The sequence below is a fragment of the Schistocerca cancellata genome, chromosome 11 (assembly GCF_023864275.1).
Source record: "Schistocerca cancellata isolate TAMUIC-IGC-003103 chromosome 11, iqSchCanc2.1, whole genome shotgun sequence".
Lineage (NCBI taxonomy): Eukaryota > Metazoa > Arthropoda > Insecta > Orthoptera > Acrididae > Schistocerca > Schistocerca cancellata.
Window position 1 is genome coordinate 96,612,355 of NC_064636.1, and position 17,746 is coordinate 96,630,100.

Here is a 17,746-nt window from a genome sequence, read left to right on the forward strand (position 1 = left end):
ACAGGAAATTTAGCACATAGAACTATAGCTTTTGCCAGCAGGGCATTGACAGGAAACAAAAGGAACTACACCATATCAGAGGAGGAGGTAGCCTTGGCCATATTATGGGACCTCAAGAAATTTATAGATTGGTGGGGTTTTAAGATCATCACACATTGACCACAAAGCTCAAACATTCCTTAAAGATTGTTGCCTTCTAAATGGCAGGCTCATCCAGTGGGCTTTATACCTGCAACAATTTAATTATGAAATCTGCTATGTAAAGAGTACAAAAAATTATGTGGCAATGAATTGTCCCAATGGTACTGATGAAGTACCCAAGGAATGCAATGGAGATGGAACTTTACAAATTAATTACATGAAGAAGTTGAGGCAAAAATGAATTTGAACAGATTTGCAAAAGCATGCGATATCATCAAAATGAGCATCCAATTTGGAAATCTGTGAAAGTGAATTTTGATTTTTAAAAGTATCTTGTATAAGAGGAAAGGCTTCATTACTGAAGAATGGATGGCGTGTTGGCCTACCCAATTTGATACAGATGTCAGATTATTTTCACTAGCATTGGGCCAAAGGAGTGTCTAGATAAATTGGCTAGTGTTATAGTGATTGCCAATAGTACGAGTCGAAAGGTAACTGAATGTATTAGGTCTTGTGACATCTGCCAGAGAGCTAAGGTAACCAATAGAACTAATCAAGGCCCAATGCAGAACACGTTACCTAAAGATACCATGGATTTACTGTCTGTGGACCTGTATGGACCCCTCCCCACAACTTCTGGTAATTTTAAATGTATTTTACTGATTTTGGAAGTATTTTCTAAATTTATAAAATTGTATCTCCTGAAAAAGGTTAAGAACCATCGGAAAACCCAGTGCAGTACTGCCCAATAATGGCCCCAATTTAATTCCAAAACCTGGAAAGATGGAATGGAGCAGAATTGTGTAGAAACTAAATATATTTCGGCCTACCATCCAGGCAGCAACCCTGTTGAGCGGTATGTGAGGGAAATAGCATGGTTATGTAGGACCTATTGTCACCATAACCACTGAGCGTAGGGCAGATTTATATGTGAATTTGAGAGTTTAATGAAGACCTTGCCTCATGGGTTTACTGCGTTCACACCTGGGGAAATTCTGCTCAATACTAAGAGCAAATGTTTAAATGAGGAAAAAACTAGAGTTCCTACCATTTACAGATTTGGGATTAGCCCAGAAGAAAGAATTGGTAAAAGAAAAAACAAAGCCGAAACGAGATCTAAAAGGCACAATAGCAACCTGAAGTTTGCCATGTTCAAAATTGGAGACTATGTTCTTCTGAAGACCCATGACTAATCAAGTGAACTTAACCACGAAATTTCTAAATTTATGTATATATAATGGGCCATTCACAGTACAAGACACACCTCACAACAATGCCTACTATTTAATCTACCCAGAGTCGAAGAAGCTCCTTGATGCCCATAATGTAGTGGATCTCAAACTGTATGTACCTAGGAATGAATAAATGAAGAAATCATACCAGACTAAAAATGTGTATTATGCTGTAGATGAAATAATGTATCTATCTTATGAAGCTACTATACTGTATTTAACAGTAATTTATGTTCTTATAAAAATGTTGTTACTTATGTAAAATTACTGTTACTATCTTAGAAGTTTCAAATTCTAAAACCTGTTGTAAAATATGTGAAACCCTGTACTGAAAGGGCTACAAGCAAATGTTGCCAAATTGAAAAGAAATGGGAAATGCCTTAAATACAGAATGGGCAGCATGGAAGACTTGCCAAAGTGGGGTAAAAAACCATGTCTGTAATAGACTGCCAAAACCCAAAATGGGCAGCCAATTCATTAATGTGATATGTAATTTGTTAATGTTGTTAAATGCAGTGCAAGTTGCTATTGCAGGTAGCAAAATTATTTTATTTTCATATCTGTTAGTGTTGTATGTGATTTGCTACAGTTTTCAAAGAGGGACTGTGTTTCAAATAAAGGCAGTAAGAAAAGAATAGTAGGTTCAGTTTAAATATGTTTGTTTATGTAAATATCAAAGAATGGAGTACTATTATTAGAATCAGCATTGATAGTTTCCTCCTCTGTAACTTCAAAATCATGCTATAGGATGTGTTGCATGTACAATGTCAAATTGCTTGTGATATTTGTAGGGGGTATACTTGTATGTGTATACCTACATTTCAGAATGCTTACAAAATGCTACTCAATATTCTTGGCAATACAGATAAATTTTGCTTACTACTCAACTTACTGTTTCACAAAATGAGAGTCAGTTATGACAGGTGTACATAATTGAATAATGTTGCTTATGTCTTGTTTTGGTAATGAAGTGTATAGAGTGTACAGTGTTTTAATGTGTTTTGCAATGTATTCTTTTCATGCTCAACTCTGGATGAATTGATTATTATTTTCGACTGCTTGGTACCATTAAGGTGTTATTGATGTTTGCCTAGCAGGAATCTTCAGTGAACCATGGGGCATATGTAACATCCATTTTTGACCTACTTTGTATTGATATTTATTTGTAGAGTTGCTTATGTAGAGTGCTGTATCTGTCATATGTAGAGTGTTTTACCTGTCATGGAAATTCTTTGACAATGTATACATATTTCAGTTATGTGAACTTTTTGAACAATGTCCAATTTATGCTTATGAATGTAAATAACTACTGGAATGATTGTTATATAATGTACTGTAAATGACTTGGTCCATAGTTAGGGAACGCAGGGTTGAATGTAAAAGATGTGGGGAAGCCCTACAGCTACGGAAGTAGCCTGGCGGAATGGAAAAGGAGTGGTTAGCGCAAGCTGAAATGTATCCTTTGCAACGGGTAAGGAATCAGACCTGACCAGTGCTGTGGTTAACATCTCGCTAGCAGCAGCGGAACATTGTAGTTCATATTCTTGGAGTATTGAGGCAGAGGAACTTAAGAGTGTTATATATGGACCTCTGATGATGCATTTGGTGATACCATTATCATGGCATTGTTTTTGGCCCTGCAAAAATATAATTCAGAAGATCTATAACAGGGCGAGGCCAACAGTACTGCCATAACTACATCGCCGCCATGTTAACAGCCACTGCAAATCATGCCACCAGTGCCACCAGCCTTCCACCAAATTGTTTATATTTGGCACTGTAAATGAACCAGGTATTTGTGAAATTTGGTTGATTTTAATAACAATCATGGTGTTGCTAAAAGCTCTATATTACACCTGTGATTATCCCAAATCACAAACCTTGAGAATCCTATCCTAGTGAATTTAATTCCGAGTGTACTAATTTATTATGAAAAGACTATTAAGCAGCCGTAAAAATAGTTGTGATTGCTTTCTAATGTGTGGAGTTATTGTGTTTCAAGTTCAGTTTAATAATTTGAGAAATACACCACTTCCAGTGCGTTTTTAAATCGATCTGCATTAATTTTCTTAAATACTTTGCCTTACGTAAAAGCTGTTCAAAAATAGTAAAGTTGTTAGTTAAAAGAATAATAATAATACCGATTAGAAGTGAAAAAGATTATTAATTGTTGCATTTATGCACTTTGATCAGAATTACAAAGTTTTATTACTGTTCATTCCATGAGAAGGTGTTTGAACTTGAATTTAATGGTGGTGCTGGGATTTGCCCAGCCAACTATATTTTGAGAAGGTTAAAAGACTACTTTTCAAAGCACATTTGTTATTTGAGATGTTATAGTTTGTTGTGCTTCACTTAATGAATAAATATTCATGAGAATACTCACCATTTCCCATACACACTTGTGTAGTTTTGTTAATGAGCATGGTTCATCAAACCACTAAAGTTTAATAGCCCTCATGTGCTAGACTAGTTGGTTAATGAAGCAAAGCAAAGGTCCCTCCAGAGCCAGTGTAGTTAAGATTTGCTTTCTGTTTAATTGCTTCAAACTGAGCTCAACAAAGAAATATTTACTCTGTTAGCTATTTTAATGCAAGCTGGTTCATGTAATGGCATAGAGAAACTCTACTAAGCAATGATGTTACAGAGTATGATCATAATAAACCCCGATTTAAATCAGAATCATTCCATGCTCTGCCCTGTTTAGTAATGCTATTAGTATCATGTGTGTTGGTGACTGGTTGTATTAACTGCTGCATCTAGTTCATTCAAGGTAGATCGTCTTGACTTCCAAGTCAGTACTACATTTATCTGCAAGGTTAGGTTACTGTGTTGTAGTGCGAACAGATGTCAAGAAAGAGTTTAGTAGGTGTTAAGGAAAGTTAGGTTAGCCCTAGCACTGCCTTGAACTTTATTACATTGTTTGACAAAAATTCCTAATTAGGCTGGCAACTGACATTTATACGTAATATTATGACTTGCTGTTGTGCTGGAGAACATCTGTTCCTCACCCACCTGTTTAGTGTTGGTTATACTCTGCTGGAGTGTTTTGGAAATGAATCCCAGTCAAACAGATTGTTTGTACTGTTCCCATTAGGTTATCTCATGGTCACAACTTTCTCAAAAATTCCTCAGAGAGGAATAATGTAATCACTGTCTGCCGTTTATGGTGCACTGTGTTACCATTACAAGCACTCCCTTTGGAGGAGCCCTCCTGCACCATTCCACCACATGTGGGTGGCTGACTTGCTGCAAGGCTGTGCCCTGTGTTCTGTGACATTTGTATGGCTGCTTCGGTATCTTGCCATTTTCAGCTCTTAAGGAGGGAGGCAGAGCTGGTAAAGACATTTCCAGCTGGAGTACATCACAACCAGACACACATTATAGAATCAGGTATTGGATTTTAAAGTTGTCCCCAGGACCAGATGTACAGTCAGATCACAATTTAGTTATGACAATGAGCGAAGTAAATTTTAAGACAGTTGTTACGAGAATTCAGTGTGTAAATAAATAGGATACTGAAGTACCCAGGAATGGAATGTGAATTTTAACTTCTATGAGGCTCTAGATAATGTGATAATGAATGGCGATCAAACGAATTTTCACGTTCGTCTATACAATCAATGAGAGACAATTCATACCGACAGACAGCCAGAAAAAGACATCCAAACACTACAGAAGTGACCAACTGCTGGTAAGTGCGATAGCTTACGCACAATGAGCCAAACAGCTCATGAATCCAACTTACTGACAAAAATAACAACATCCAGAAGAATGGAAGAAAAAGTTGATGATCTCTTTGAGGATGCTAAATTTGGAGTAATGGATCCAGGGAGGTCAACTCGACCTTCAACTTTACAGTGGCAGGAATGTGTGAGAAAAATCGAGATATTTAATGGATTTGTAGATCTTTATATGACATTTGACAGAATGAAACAGTGAATTGTTTTTCTAAAAGGTACGCATATGGTACAGCAGATGACATAGAATATGAGCAATAATCAACAAGAATTGGTACTGTTACTCAAAGATGATTAAAGATAAGGATGCAGGTAGTCTCCACAAATGTTCAGATGAACACTAAAGAATCATTGGTGGAATTGAAGAAACTTCCAGGAATTTAATTAAAACTGAAGGTGAAAACGATTTCGTTTAATAAAATTCACTGGTGATATTTCTGTGTTCACTGAAAGCTCGAATGAATCACCAGAGTTTATGAATGTAATAAACAGTTGAATGAACACTGAATCAGGATTAATGAATGGAAGAAAGAGGAAAGTATTGCGGAGCAGCAGAAATAACATTGGTTGCAAAGTTTACATCAGAATTAAGGACCACGCAGTAGACTGCTTGTAGTGACTATTACACGTGAAGCTAATTTACATTGAGGGACAGAGCATGATCATTATAAGGAGTAATGTTGCACGGAAAAGCAGGAGATTCCTTGTAAAACAAAGTTACTAATAACAAGGATAGGCCTTAATTTGTGTTGGATGTCCCTTAATGTATGTTTGGAGCACAGTACTGCATAAAAATTAATCGTGGATTATGGAAAAAACAAGAGGGGAATCAGAGCATTCTAAATTCACTGCTATAGGAGGATGTTTAAACTAGGCGAACTCGTAACAGAACAACTGTGGAACGTCTCTGCAGAACAGGTGAGGACATTGTGATATGTGGAAAACTGTGACAAGTACGAGAGTCAGCATAGTAAGTTATATTTGAAGGCATCAGGGAATAACTGCTGTGGCGCTAGAGGTAGTTGTTGAGGTTAAAAACTGAAGGGAGAGACAGAGAGAGGAACGCATACCACAAATGACAGGATTCTGGGTACTCATGGCACTGCAAATCTGTTGCTCACACAGACAGACATTGTGAACAGGAGGCAGAGTTTCTGTTTTGCCTGTCTGTGGTTACTGGAACTGGCTGTTACAGCAGTGGGGCAACCAAGGTGGACCACACCCTGACACGCTAAGGCTCTGCTGATGTTTGCTTCTGGCTGGTGCTTGCAGAGTGTATATTTTGTTACTAACAGAAACTTTATAGCAAATTATTGGGTTGTTTTTCCCGTCTCATTCCTGACGAGAACCATAAATGGTCTCATAAATGTGTGTCTATGTGTGACCTCTGCTAGACTATTCCAATACATCCAGAGTAACATACAATTATCTCATTTGACACAGTGTTACACATTCATTCAGTGCACTCATACTCTACCTGCTACTAAATTTTCTGTGGATGACATTGCATGAATTATTGTTGACATTGGTTTGCTGATTTTGATGAGAATAAGTTACTGAGCTGTTGACAATAACTATTTTCTCTACCAATCTATTCTTAATTAACCTCTCTCCCATGATACTAAGATCTAGTCCTGACGACAGCACCTATGAATGTATGTTCTGATGCTTCTCAGTATTTATGTCTGATCTACCATATAATGGTGTGTGTGTGTGTGTGTGTGTGTGTGTGTGTGTGTGTGTGTGTGTGTGCTGTGTTTTGGATGAGGGAACTCACCGCATTCGAGAGACAGTGGCCTCATCAGGTTGAGGAGTCGTGGGCCGCGCAGCAGCAGGTGTCTGGCGAGGTGCGCTGGCAGAGGTGGCGGCAGCGGCAGTGGCGGAGGTGGTGGTGGTGCTGGTGGTGGTAGTGGTGGTTCTCAGCTCTGTAACGGCTGGTGCGCTGCACATACAGAGAGGCAGGGTGTTAGCCGGCTGGCGTTTCCTCGTGGGGATGTGGGGGTGCCTCCCTATGGCCAACACTGCTGAGGGACCATCCACACACTGGCAACTATATGGACGACATGTGCCACATATGGGGATAGGGCTCCCGTTAATACAAATGAATGACCAGTAAGCTAGTAACTATCAGCTGCACCAGCCGAGCTTCCCACGGCAGTCGCCGAACACGATACAACTGGTAGTTCAAAACAAAGTGCAGCCAGAAGGTACATACAATGCCCAACATTTGCAAAAACTCAATTACAAAATTACTGGAGAGGTCAGCTCAGGTACTATCACCATCAAATCTATACCAATGGCCTGAATTCCACTCCACCTAATTTGTATGCACCCACATAATGATACAGTCTTACAGTCCCTCCGATCTCTTTTCGCTATGGGCATTTCACTCTACAAAATGGTTACTACGAGACACTACTTGAAGAAATTGATCTGTAATACTGAGTCCACAATCAGACTAATGTCACGATAATGTAAATATCACGAAACCTGGTATAATCAGGTGACAGTCTTCAACACTTGTAAACTCAAGTTTTTTGCAATAAATGACGTTCCAGAAACTAAGTTTCAACTTGAAATTACATGACTAAGACATTTGTATTACACTAGCATCCAGGATTCCAATTAAGCAACTATTGTCTCTTAAGTAAGTATGAAAGATCTTAAATATCATTTTGGCCACATGTAAGCATGTGTGTGCAAATGTTGAAATGACATAGCATAAAGTTTTGTGTTAGATGATTCAAACCCAGCAAACAATAGGATTGTTAACCAAGGGCAATAATACATTACATATCCAAATATATCAAGATGAGAATCTGAAATGTTGTGAAAGTATTTTGTACCTTTACTGGGATTTGAATCCAGCACCTATCATTGTTTTCTAACCACAAATACACATTAAACATCTGCTTAGTTTAGCTGTAGCGCGATGTGCACATGTCTGAAACGGAAATAACTTAACGGAAAGTTCTGTGTGGAGTGGGAATCTAAGCCTGCATGCTGCATGCCTGCATGCATCATCGTTGTTGACTGCACACAAGAAAATGTTTATTATCGAATTCCTTTTTGCCAGTTGCTACGAGTGACATGTCTTAACTTGAAATGATGGCTTGAAAAGTTTTGGTGACAGTTGAAATCAACACCACCCATCATTGTTGAAAAGACACGTAGAGGCGATAAAAATCAAAATTACTTTTCTCCTTTGGTTTGATGAGCACATATTACTATTTCAAATGACACAATGAAATTATTTGCAGACAACCACGAATACAACGGATGCTAACTACTATGGACATATCCCTGGGAACAATTTCTTAGCACAAAAGACCTTTGTCACACCAGATGCATACTGTTACATTCTGAGGACTCATTAGCCTCTGATTGTACATCTTTTTTCTAAGGACCAAACATTTTCATTTTATCAAGTTAAGGCCCAATGGCTCAAATGTCCACCCAACCATCCTGGTTTACATTTTCCTTTTTTTTCTTAAACTGATCAATGCAAATGCTGTGACCTTTCCCTTGAAATGCCACTATCTATTTCCTTTCCCACATTTCAGTGCTGTATATTCTGCTTCGTCTCTTATGGTCTTGCAGTCGATAGGACACACTAAATTACTTCTTTCTTTCTTCCGCAATATTTGCTATTGAATTAAAGTGTTGCATGATGGTTAACTGGTCACATTTCATGACGTTTGCCAGTAATCAATTGGGCCATACTGGTAAACCACCACATCAAGACAAACCAACTCAAAATGGGAAAATTATTTTCTGATTTGATTTGTTCAGCGCACTTACCACATACACGCACAAAATACTTAGTGCACCATTTTCTAGGCTTAAACAACAATCTTCATGACCATCAAGAGTACAACATTCAGTAAGTCACTCCAAGAATAATTTATAACTTCCAATAAAAAATTATGGCTGATAACTAAACTTATTGCAACCTGTATGAGAACATGTAAAACAAAATCTCTATGATCTTATGCATGAATCTACTTGTTTCAGTAAAATTATGGGTGGCCCTCTTAGGCAATATGCATCAATGTAGTACGCTACATAGAAAAAATTATGGACATTCTTACGCAATTGCACGATACTTTTTTTAGGCCTCCTTTTACCACCTGGAATTTATCTAGAGGGATTATCTGTGCTACGTAAGTACGTTTACTGAAGACAATTCTCGTCTTTGCAATGACCGGTGGTCTTAATAGTAACAGAAGAAACTACAATAATGAATGACCTCTTCAAAAAAACATTATATTGGATAAACAAAGCTGCTTAGTACCACCTCAAAGTAAAAAATAAATTTCTTCAGAAATTATAACAAAAGGAATCCACTTTGAGAATAACAATGGACCCATTCTCAGAACAGCGACTGCCTATGATTGACTTCCTTATAAATCAAATGCATCTCTTCTCTTAGTAAAATTATATGCCCCTAGCACAAAAATAAAGAACTAGAAAATAATTAACTTTCCTTCACGCAATACCACACTACTGCAGTTATTAAAACAACAAAACTACCAGGAGAACGTTCTGGAAGTTTGATTGATACTTAGTCACCGAGTTTTGTTCTATGATCTAGTGTTGGTGCAACCTAAACTCTTAGAAGACCACAGCTGCTCAGGTGGGAGAAACATTTCCTGCATAAATTTCCATAGGCTACGATAATTCCAGTAAAGCAGCTGACAATTATGTGATTTTATTTCATCGATTACAAAATCAAGTCGAAAGTACACATTAGGTAGGTAAGGCCACTAGTGAAAGTTGATTATCGGTTAACAAGGGAAAGAATGTTTTGTAAAGGCTGTAATTAACTCCAGGGAAAGGGAACGCTCATCCAGTGAGGAGCATCCTCCGTTAACAACAAAACAACGGCACTGGACTGAAAGTTTGGTGGTCTGTTAAAATGGCTCTAGCTTCATATGATTAAGCTCTGTGTTCGAGTCACTGATCAGCTGAACACTAAACAACTATGAAAAGACCCTCTTAGCTTCAGTTGAGTTCAGTTAAACAACATAGCCCGACAATCAGAAGCTCACCATCAACCTTTCCTATACCAGAAATTTTATTTCATTACTGAACCAATGATCATGTAGAGTATGTAGAGCGCTGTATCAGTCATATGTAGTCTATTATCTGTCATGGAAATTCTTTGATAACGTATACATATTTCAGTTATGTGAACTTTTGGAACAAAGTTTAAATAAAGCTTGTTAATGTAAATAACTACTGGAATGATTATTATGTAATGCACTGTAAATGACTTGGTCCATAGTTAGAGAATGCAGGGTTGAATGTAAAAAATGTGGGGAATCCCTGCAGCTACAGAAGTAGCCTGGCAGAATGGAAAAGGTGTCGTTCACGCAAGCGGCAACTCGTCCCTTGCGACGGCTAAGGAGTCTGGCTTGAGCAGTGCTGTGGTTAATATCTCGCTAGCAGTAGCGGAACATTGTGGCTCATATTCTTGCAGTTTTGAGGCAGAGGAGCTAAGAGCGTTATTTATGCACCTTTTATTCTGCATTTGGTGATACCATGTATAATGGCACGGTTTTTGGCCCTGCAAAAATATAATTCAGAAGATCTATAACAGGGCGAGGCCAACAGTACTGCCATGACTGCATTGCCGTCATGTTATGTAAATGGACCAGGTATTTGTGAAATTTGGTTGATTTTAATAATAATCACCGTATTGCTAAAAGCTCTATCTTGCAATTGTGATTATCCCAAATCACAAACCTCACCAGGAATCCTATCCTAGTGAATTTAATTCCGAGTGTGCTAATTTATTATGAAAAGACTATTCAGCAGCTGTAAAAATAGTTGTGATTGCTTTCTAATGTGTGGAGTTGTTTTTAAAGTTCAGATTTATAGTTTGAGAAATACTACACTGCCAGTGCGTTTTTAAATCGAACTGCAATCATTTTCTTAAATAATTTGCCTTACTTAAAAAGGTACCAGTAAATAGTAAAGTTGTTAGTTAACAGAATAATAATATTGAATAGAAGTAAAAAAGATTATTAATTATGCACTTTGATCAGAATTACAAAGCTTTATCACTGTTCATTTTATGAGTAGGTGTTTGAACTTGAATTTACTATTGTGTTGGCATTTGCACAGCCAACCATATTTTGAGAAGGTTAAAAGACTGCTTTTCAAAGCACATTTGTTATTTGAAGAGTTATAGTTTGTTGTGCTTCACTTAATAAATAATTGTTCATGACAATACTCACCATTTCCCATACACACTTGTGTAGTTTTGTTAATGAGCATGGTTCATCAAACCATTAAAGTTTAATAGCCCTCATGTGCTAGGCTAGTTGGTTAATGAAGCAAAGCAAAGGTCCCTCCAGAGCCACTGTAGTTAGATTTGCTTTCTGTTTAATTGCTTCAAACTGAGCTCAACAAAGAAATATTTACTCTGTTAGCTATTTTAATACAAGCTGGTTCATGTAATGGCATAGAGAAACTCTACTAAGCAATGATGTTATAGAGTATGATCATAATAAACCCCGATTTAAATCAGAATCATTCCATGCTCTGCCCTGTTTAGTAATGCTATTAGTATCATGTGTGTTGGTGACTGGTTGTATTAACTGCTGCATCTAGTTCATTCAAGGTAGATCGTCTTGACTTCCAGGTTAGTACTACAGTTATCTGCAAGGTTAGGTTACTGTGTTGTAGTGCGAACAGATGTCAAGAAAGAGTTGTTTAGTAGGTGTTAAGGAAAGTTAGGTTAGCCCTAGCACTGCCTTGAACTTTATTACATTGTTTGACAAAAATGCCTAATTAGGCTGGCAACTGATATTAATATGTAATATTATGACTTGCTTTTGTGCTGGAGAACATCTGTTCCTCACCCACCTGTTTAGTGTTGGTTATACTCTGCTGGAGTGTTTTGGAAATGAATCCCAGTCAAACAGATTGATTATACTGTTCCCATTAGGTTATCTCACGGTCACAACTTTCTCAAAAATTCCTCAGAGAGGTTTAATGTAATCACTGACTGCCGTTCATGGTGCTCTGTGTTACCATTACAAGCACTCCCTTCGGAGGAGCCCTCCTGCACCATTCCACCACATGTGGATGGCTGACTTGCTGCAAGGTTGTGCCCTGTGTTCTGTGACATTTGTATGGCTGCTTCGGTATCTTGGCATTTTCAGCTCTTAAGGAGGGAGGCAGAGCTTTAGTTGGTAAAGACGTTTCCACCTGGAGTACATCACAACCAGACACACAATATAGAATCAGGTATTGGATTTTAAGGTGTATCCAGGACCAGATGTACACTCAGATCACAATTTAGTTATGACAATGAGTGAAGTAAATTTTAAGAGAATTGTTACGTGAATTCAGTGTGTAAATAAATAAGATACTGAAGTACACAGAAATGGAATGTGAATTTAAACTTCTATGAGGCTCTAGATAATGTGATAATGAATGGCGATCAAACGAATTTTCACGTTCGTCTATATAATGGATGAGAGACAATTCATAACAACAGACAGCCAGAAAAAGACATCCAAACACTATAGAAGTGACCAAGCGCTGGTAAGTGTGATAGCTTACGCACAATGAGCCAAACAGCTCATGAATCCAGATGCAGGTAGTCTCCACAAATGTTCAGATGAACACTGAAGAATCATTGGTGGAATTGAAGAAACTTCCAGGAATTTAATTAAAACTGAAGGTGAAAACGATTTTGTTTAATAAAATTCACTGGTGATATTACTGTGTTCACTGAAAGTCCGAATGAATCACCAGGGTTGATGAATGTAATAAACAGTTGAATGAACACTGAATCAGGATTAATGAATGGAAGAAAGAGGAAAGTATTGCGGAGTAGCAGAAATAACATTGGTTGCAAAGTTTACATCAGAATTAAGGACCACGCAGTAGACTGCTTGTAGTGACTATTACACGTGAAGCTAATTTACACTGAGGGACAGAGCGTGGTTGTTATAAGGAGTAATGTTGCATGGGAAAGCAGGAGATTCCTTGTACAACAAAGTTACTAATACCAAGGATAGGTCTTAATTTGTATTGGATGTCCCTTAATGTATGTTTGGAGCACAGTACTGCATAAAAATTAATCATGGATTATGGAAAAAACAAGAGGGGAATCAGAGCATTCTAAATTCACTGCTATAGAAGGATGTTTAAACTAGGTGAACTCTTAACAGAAGAACTGTGGAATGTCTGTGCAGAACAGGTGAGGATAGTGTGGTATGTGGAAAACTGTGACAAGTACGAGTGTCAGCATAGTAAGTTATATTTGAAGGCATCAGGGAATAACTGCTGTGGCACTAGAGGTAGTTGTTGAGGTTAAAAACTGAAGGGAAAGACAGAGAGGAATGCATACCACAAATGACTGTGAATTCTGAGTGCTCATGGCACTGTCAATCTGTTGCTCACACAGATAGACACATTATCAACAGGAGGAAGAGTTTCTGTTTCGCATGTCTGTGGTTACTGGAACTGGCTGTTACAGCAGTGGGGCAACCAAGGTGGACCACTCCCTGACAAGCTAAGGCTCTGCTGATGTTTGCTTCTGGCTGGTGCTTGCAGAGTGTAATTTTTTGTTACTAACAGAAACTTTATAGCAAATTATTGGGTTGTTTTTCCCGTCTCATTCCTGACGAGAACCAAAAATGGTCTCATAAATGTGTGTCTATGTGTGACCTCTGCTAGATCATTCCAATACATCTAGAGTAACATACAATTATCTCATTTGACATAGTGTTACTCATTCAGTGCACTCATACTCTACCTGCCACTAAATTTTCTGTGGATGACACTGCATGAATTATTGTTGGTATTGGTTCGCTGATCTTGATGAGAATAAGTCACTGAACTGTTGACAATAACTATTTTCTCTACCAACCTATTCTTAACTAACCTCTCTCCCATGATACTATGATCTAGTCCTGACGACAGTACCTATGAATGTATGTTCTGATGCTTTTCAGTATTTATGTCTGATCTACCATATAATGGTGTGTGTGTGTGTGTGTGTGTGTGTGTGTGTGTGTGTGTGTGTGTGTGTGTGTGTGTGTGGTGAGGGAACTCACCGCATTCGAGAGACAGTGGCCTCATCAGGTTGAGGAGTCGTGGGCCGCGCAGCAGCAGGTGTCTGGCGAGGTGCGCTGGCAGAGGTGGCGGCAGCGGCAGTGGCGGAGGTGGTGGTGGTGCTGGTGGTGGTAGTGGTGGTTCTCAGCTCTGTAACGGCTGGTGCGCTGCACATACAGAGAGAGGCAGGGTGTTAGCCGGCTGGCGTTTCCTCGTGGGGATGTGGGGGTGCCTCCCTATGGCCAACACTGCTGAGGGACCATCCACACACTGGCAACTATATGGACGACATGTGCCACATATGGGGATAGGGCTCCCGTTAATACAAATGAATGACCAGTAAGCTAGTAACTATCAGCTGCACCAGCCGAGCTTCCCATGGCAGTCGCCGAACACGATACAACTGGTAGTTCAAAACAAAGTGCAGCCAGAAGGTACATACAATGCCCAACATTTGCAAAAACTCAATTACAAAATTACTGGAGAGGTCAGCTCAGGTACTATCACCATCAAATCTATACCAATGGCCTGAATTCCACTCCACCTAATTTGTATGCACCCACATAATGATACAGTCTTACAGTCCCTCCGATCTCTTTTCGCTATGGGCATTTCACTCTACAAAATGGTTACTACGAGACACTACTTGAAGAAATTGATCTGTAATACTGAGTCCACAATCAGACTAATGTCACGATAATGTAAATATCACGAAACCTGGTATAATCAGGTGACAGTCTTCAACACTTGTAAACTCAAGTTTTTTGCAATAAATGACGTTCCAGAAACTAAGTTTCAACTTGAAATTACATGACTAAGACATTTGTATTACACTAGCATCCAGGATTCCAATTAAGCAACTATTGTCTCTTAAGTAAGTATGAAAGATCTTAAATATCATTTTGGCCACATGTAAGCATGTGTGTGCAAATGTTGAAATGACATAGCATAAAGTTTTGTGTTAGATGATTCAAACCCAGCAAACAATAGGATTGTTAACCAAGGGCAATAATACATTACATATCCAAATATATCAAGATGAGAATCTGAAATGTTGTGAAAGTATTTTGTACCTTTACTGGGATTTGAATCCAGCACCTATCATTGTTTTCTAACCACAAATACACATTAAACATCTGCTTAGTTTAGCTGTAGCGCGATGTGCACATGTCTGAAACGGAAATAACTTAACGGAAAGTTCTGTGTGGAGTGGGAATCTAAGCCTGCATGCTGCATGCCTGCATGCATCATCGTTGTTGACTGCACACAAGAAAATGTTTATTATCGAATTCCTTTTTGCCAGTTGCTACGAGTGACATGTCTTAACTTGAAATGATGGCTTGAAAAGTTTTGGTGACAGTTGAAATCAACACCACCCATCATTGTTGAAAAGACACGTAGAGGCGATAAAAATCAAAATTACTTTTCTCCTTTGGTTTGATGAGCACATATTACTATTTCAAATGACACAATGAAATTATTTGCAGACAACCACGAATACAACGGATGCTAACTACTATGGACATATCCCTGGAAACAATTTCTTAGCACAAAAGACCTTTGTCACACCAGATGCATACTGTTACATTCTGAGGACTCATTAGGCTCTGATTGTACATTTTTTTCTAAGGACCAAACATTTTCATTTTATCAAGTTAAGGCCCAATGGCTCAAATGTCCACCCAACCATCCTGGTTTTCATTTTCCTTTTTTTTTCTTAAACTGATCAATGCAAATACTGCGACCTTTCCCTTGAAATGCGACTATCTATTTCCTTTCCCACATTTGAGTGCTGTAGATTCTGCTTCGTCTCTTATGGTCTTGCAGTCGATAGGACGTTTAACACTAAATTACTTCTTTCTTTCTTCCGCAATATTTGCTATTGAATTAAAGTGTTGCATGATGGTTAACTGGTCACATTTCATGACGTTTGCCAGTAATCAATTGGGCCATACTGGTAAACCACCACATCAATACAAACCAACTCAAAATGGGAAAATTATTTTCTGATTTGATTTGTTCAGCGCACTTACCACATACACGCACAAAATACTTTGTGCACCATTTTCTAGGCTTAAACAACAATCTTCATGACCATCAAGAGTACAACATTCAGTAAGTCACTCCAAGAATAATTTATAACTTCCAATAAAAAATTATGGCTGATAACTAAACTTATTGCAACCTGTATGAGAACATGTAAAACAAAATCTCTATGATCTTATGCATGAATCTACTTGTTTCAGTAAAATTATGGGTGGCCCTCTTAGGCAATATGCATCAATGTAGTACGCTACATAGAAAAAATTATGGACTTTCTTACGCAATTGCACGATACTTTTTTTAGGCCTCCTTTTACCACCTGGAATTTATCTGGAGGGATTATCTGTGCTACGTAAGCTACGTTTACTGAAGACAAGTCTCGTCTTTGCAATGACCGGTGGCGTTAATAGTTACAGAATAAACTACAATAATGAATGACCTCTTCAAAAAACCATTATATTGGATAAACAAAGCTGCTTAGTACCACCTCAAAGTAAAAAATAAATTTCTTCAGAAATTATAACAAAAGGAATCCACTTTGAGAATAACAATGGACCCATTCTCAGAACGACAGCGACTGCCTATGATTGACTTCCTTATAAATCAAATGCATCTCTTCTCTTAGTAAAATTATATGCCCCTAGCACAAAAATAAAGAACTAGAAAATAATTAACTTTCCTTGACACAATACCACACTACTGCAGTTATTAATACAACAAAGGTACCAGGAGAACGTTCTGGAAGTTTGATTGATACTTGTCACCGAGTTTTGTTCTGTGATCTAGTGTTGGTGCAACCTAAACTCTTAGAAGATCACAGCTGCTCAGGTGGGAGAAACATTTCCTGCAAAAATTTCCATAGGCTACAATAATTCCAGTAAGGCAGCTGACAATTATGTGATTTTATTTCATCGATTACAAAATCAAGTCGAAAGTACACATTAGGTAGGTAAGGCCACTAGTGAAAGTTGATTATTGGTAAACAAGGAAAAGAATATTTTGTAAAGGCTGTAATTAACCTCCAGGAAAAGGGAACGCTCATCCAGTGAGGAGCATCCTCCGTTAACAACAAAACAACGGCACTGGACTGAAAGTTTGGTGGTCTGTTAAAATGGCTCTAGCTTCATATGATTAAGCTCTGTGTTCGAGTCACTGATCAGCCGAACACTAAACAACTATGAAAAGACCCTCTTAGCTTCTGTTGACTTCAGTTAAACAACATAGTCCGACAATTAGAAGCTCACCATCAACGTTTCCTATACTAGAAATTTTATTTCATTACTGAACCAATGATCATGTAGAGTATGTAGAGTGCTGTATCAGTCATATGTAGTCTTTTATCTGTCATGGAAATTCTTTGATAACGTATACATATTTCAGTTATGTGAACTTTTGGAACCAAGTTTAAATAAAGCTTGTTAATGTAAATAACTACTGGAATGATTATTATGTAATGCACTGTAAATGACTTGGTCCATAGTTAGGGAACGCAGGGTTGAATGTAAAAAATGTGGG

The 17,746-nt window shown here is 38.1% G+C and overlaps 1 protein-coding gene across 1 annotated transcript in view; it reads right to left on the minus strand.

Annotated features, from left to right (window-relative positions):
* Positions 1-17,746, minus strand: part of LOC126108685 (poly [ADP-ribose] polymerase tankyrase-1-like) — a 429,522-nt gene that overhangs the window by 397,135 nt on the left and 14,641 nt on the right. The window contains exons 3-4 of the mRNA XM_049914004.1: positions 14,191-14,355; positions 6,891-7,055 (exon numbers count right to left, since the gene is read on the minus strand). Coding sequence (XP_049769961.1) covers positions 6,891-7,055; positions 14,191-14,355 — 330 coding nt within the window. The remainder of the gene's footprint in view (positions 1-6,890; positions 7,056-14,190; positions 14,356-17,746) is intronic.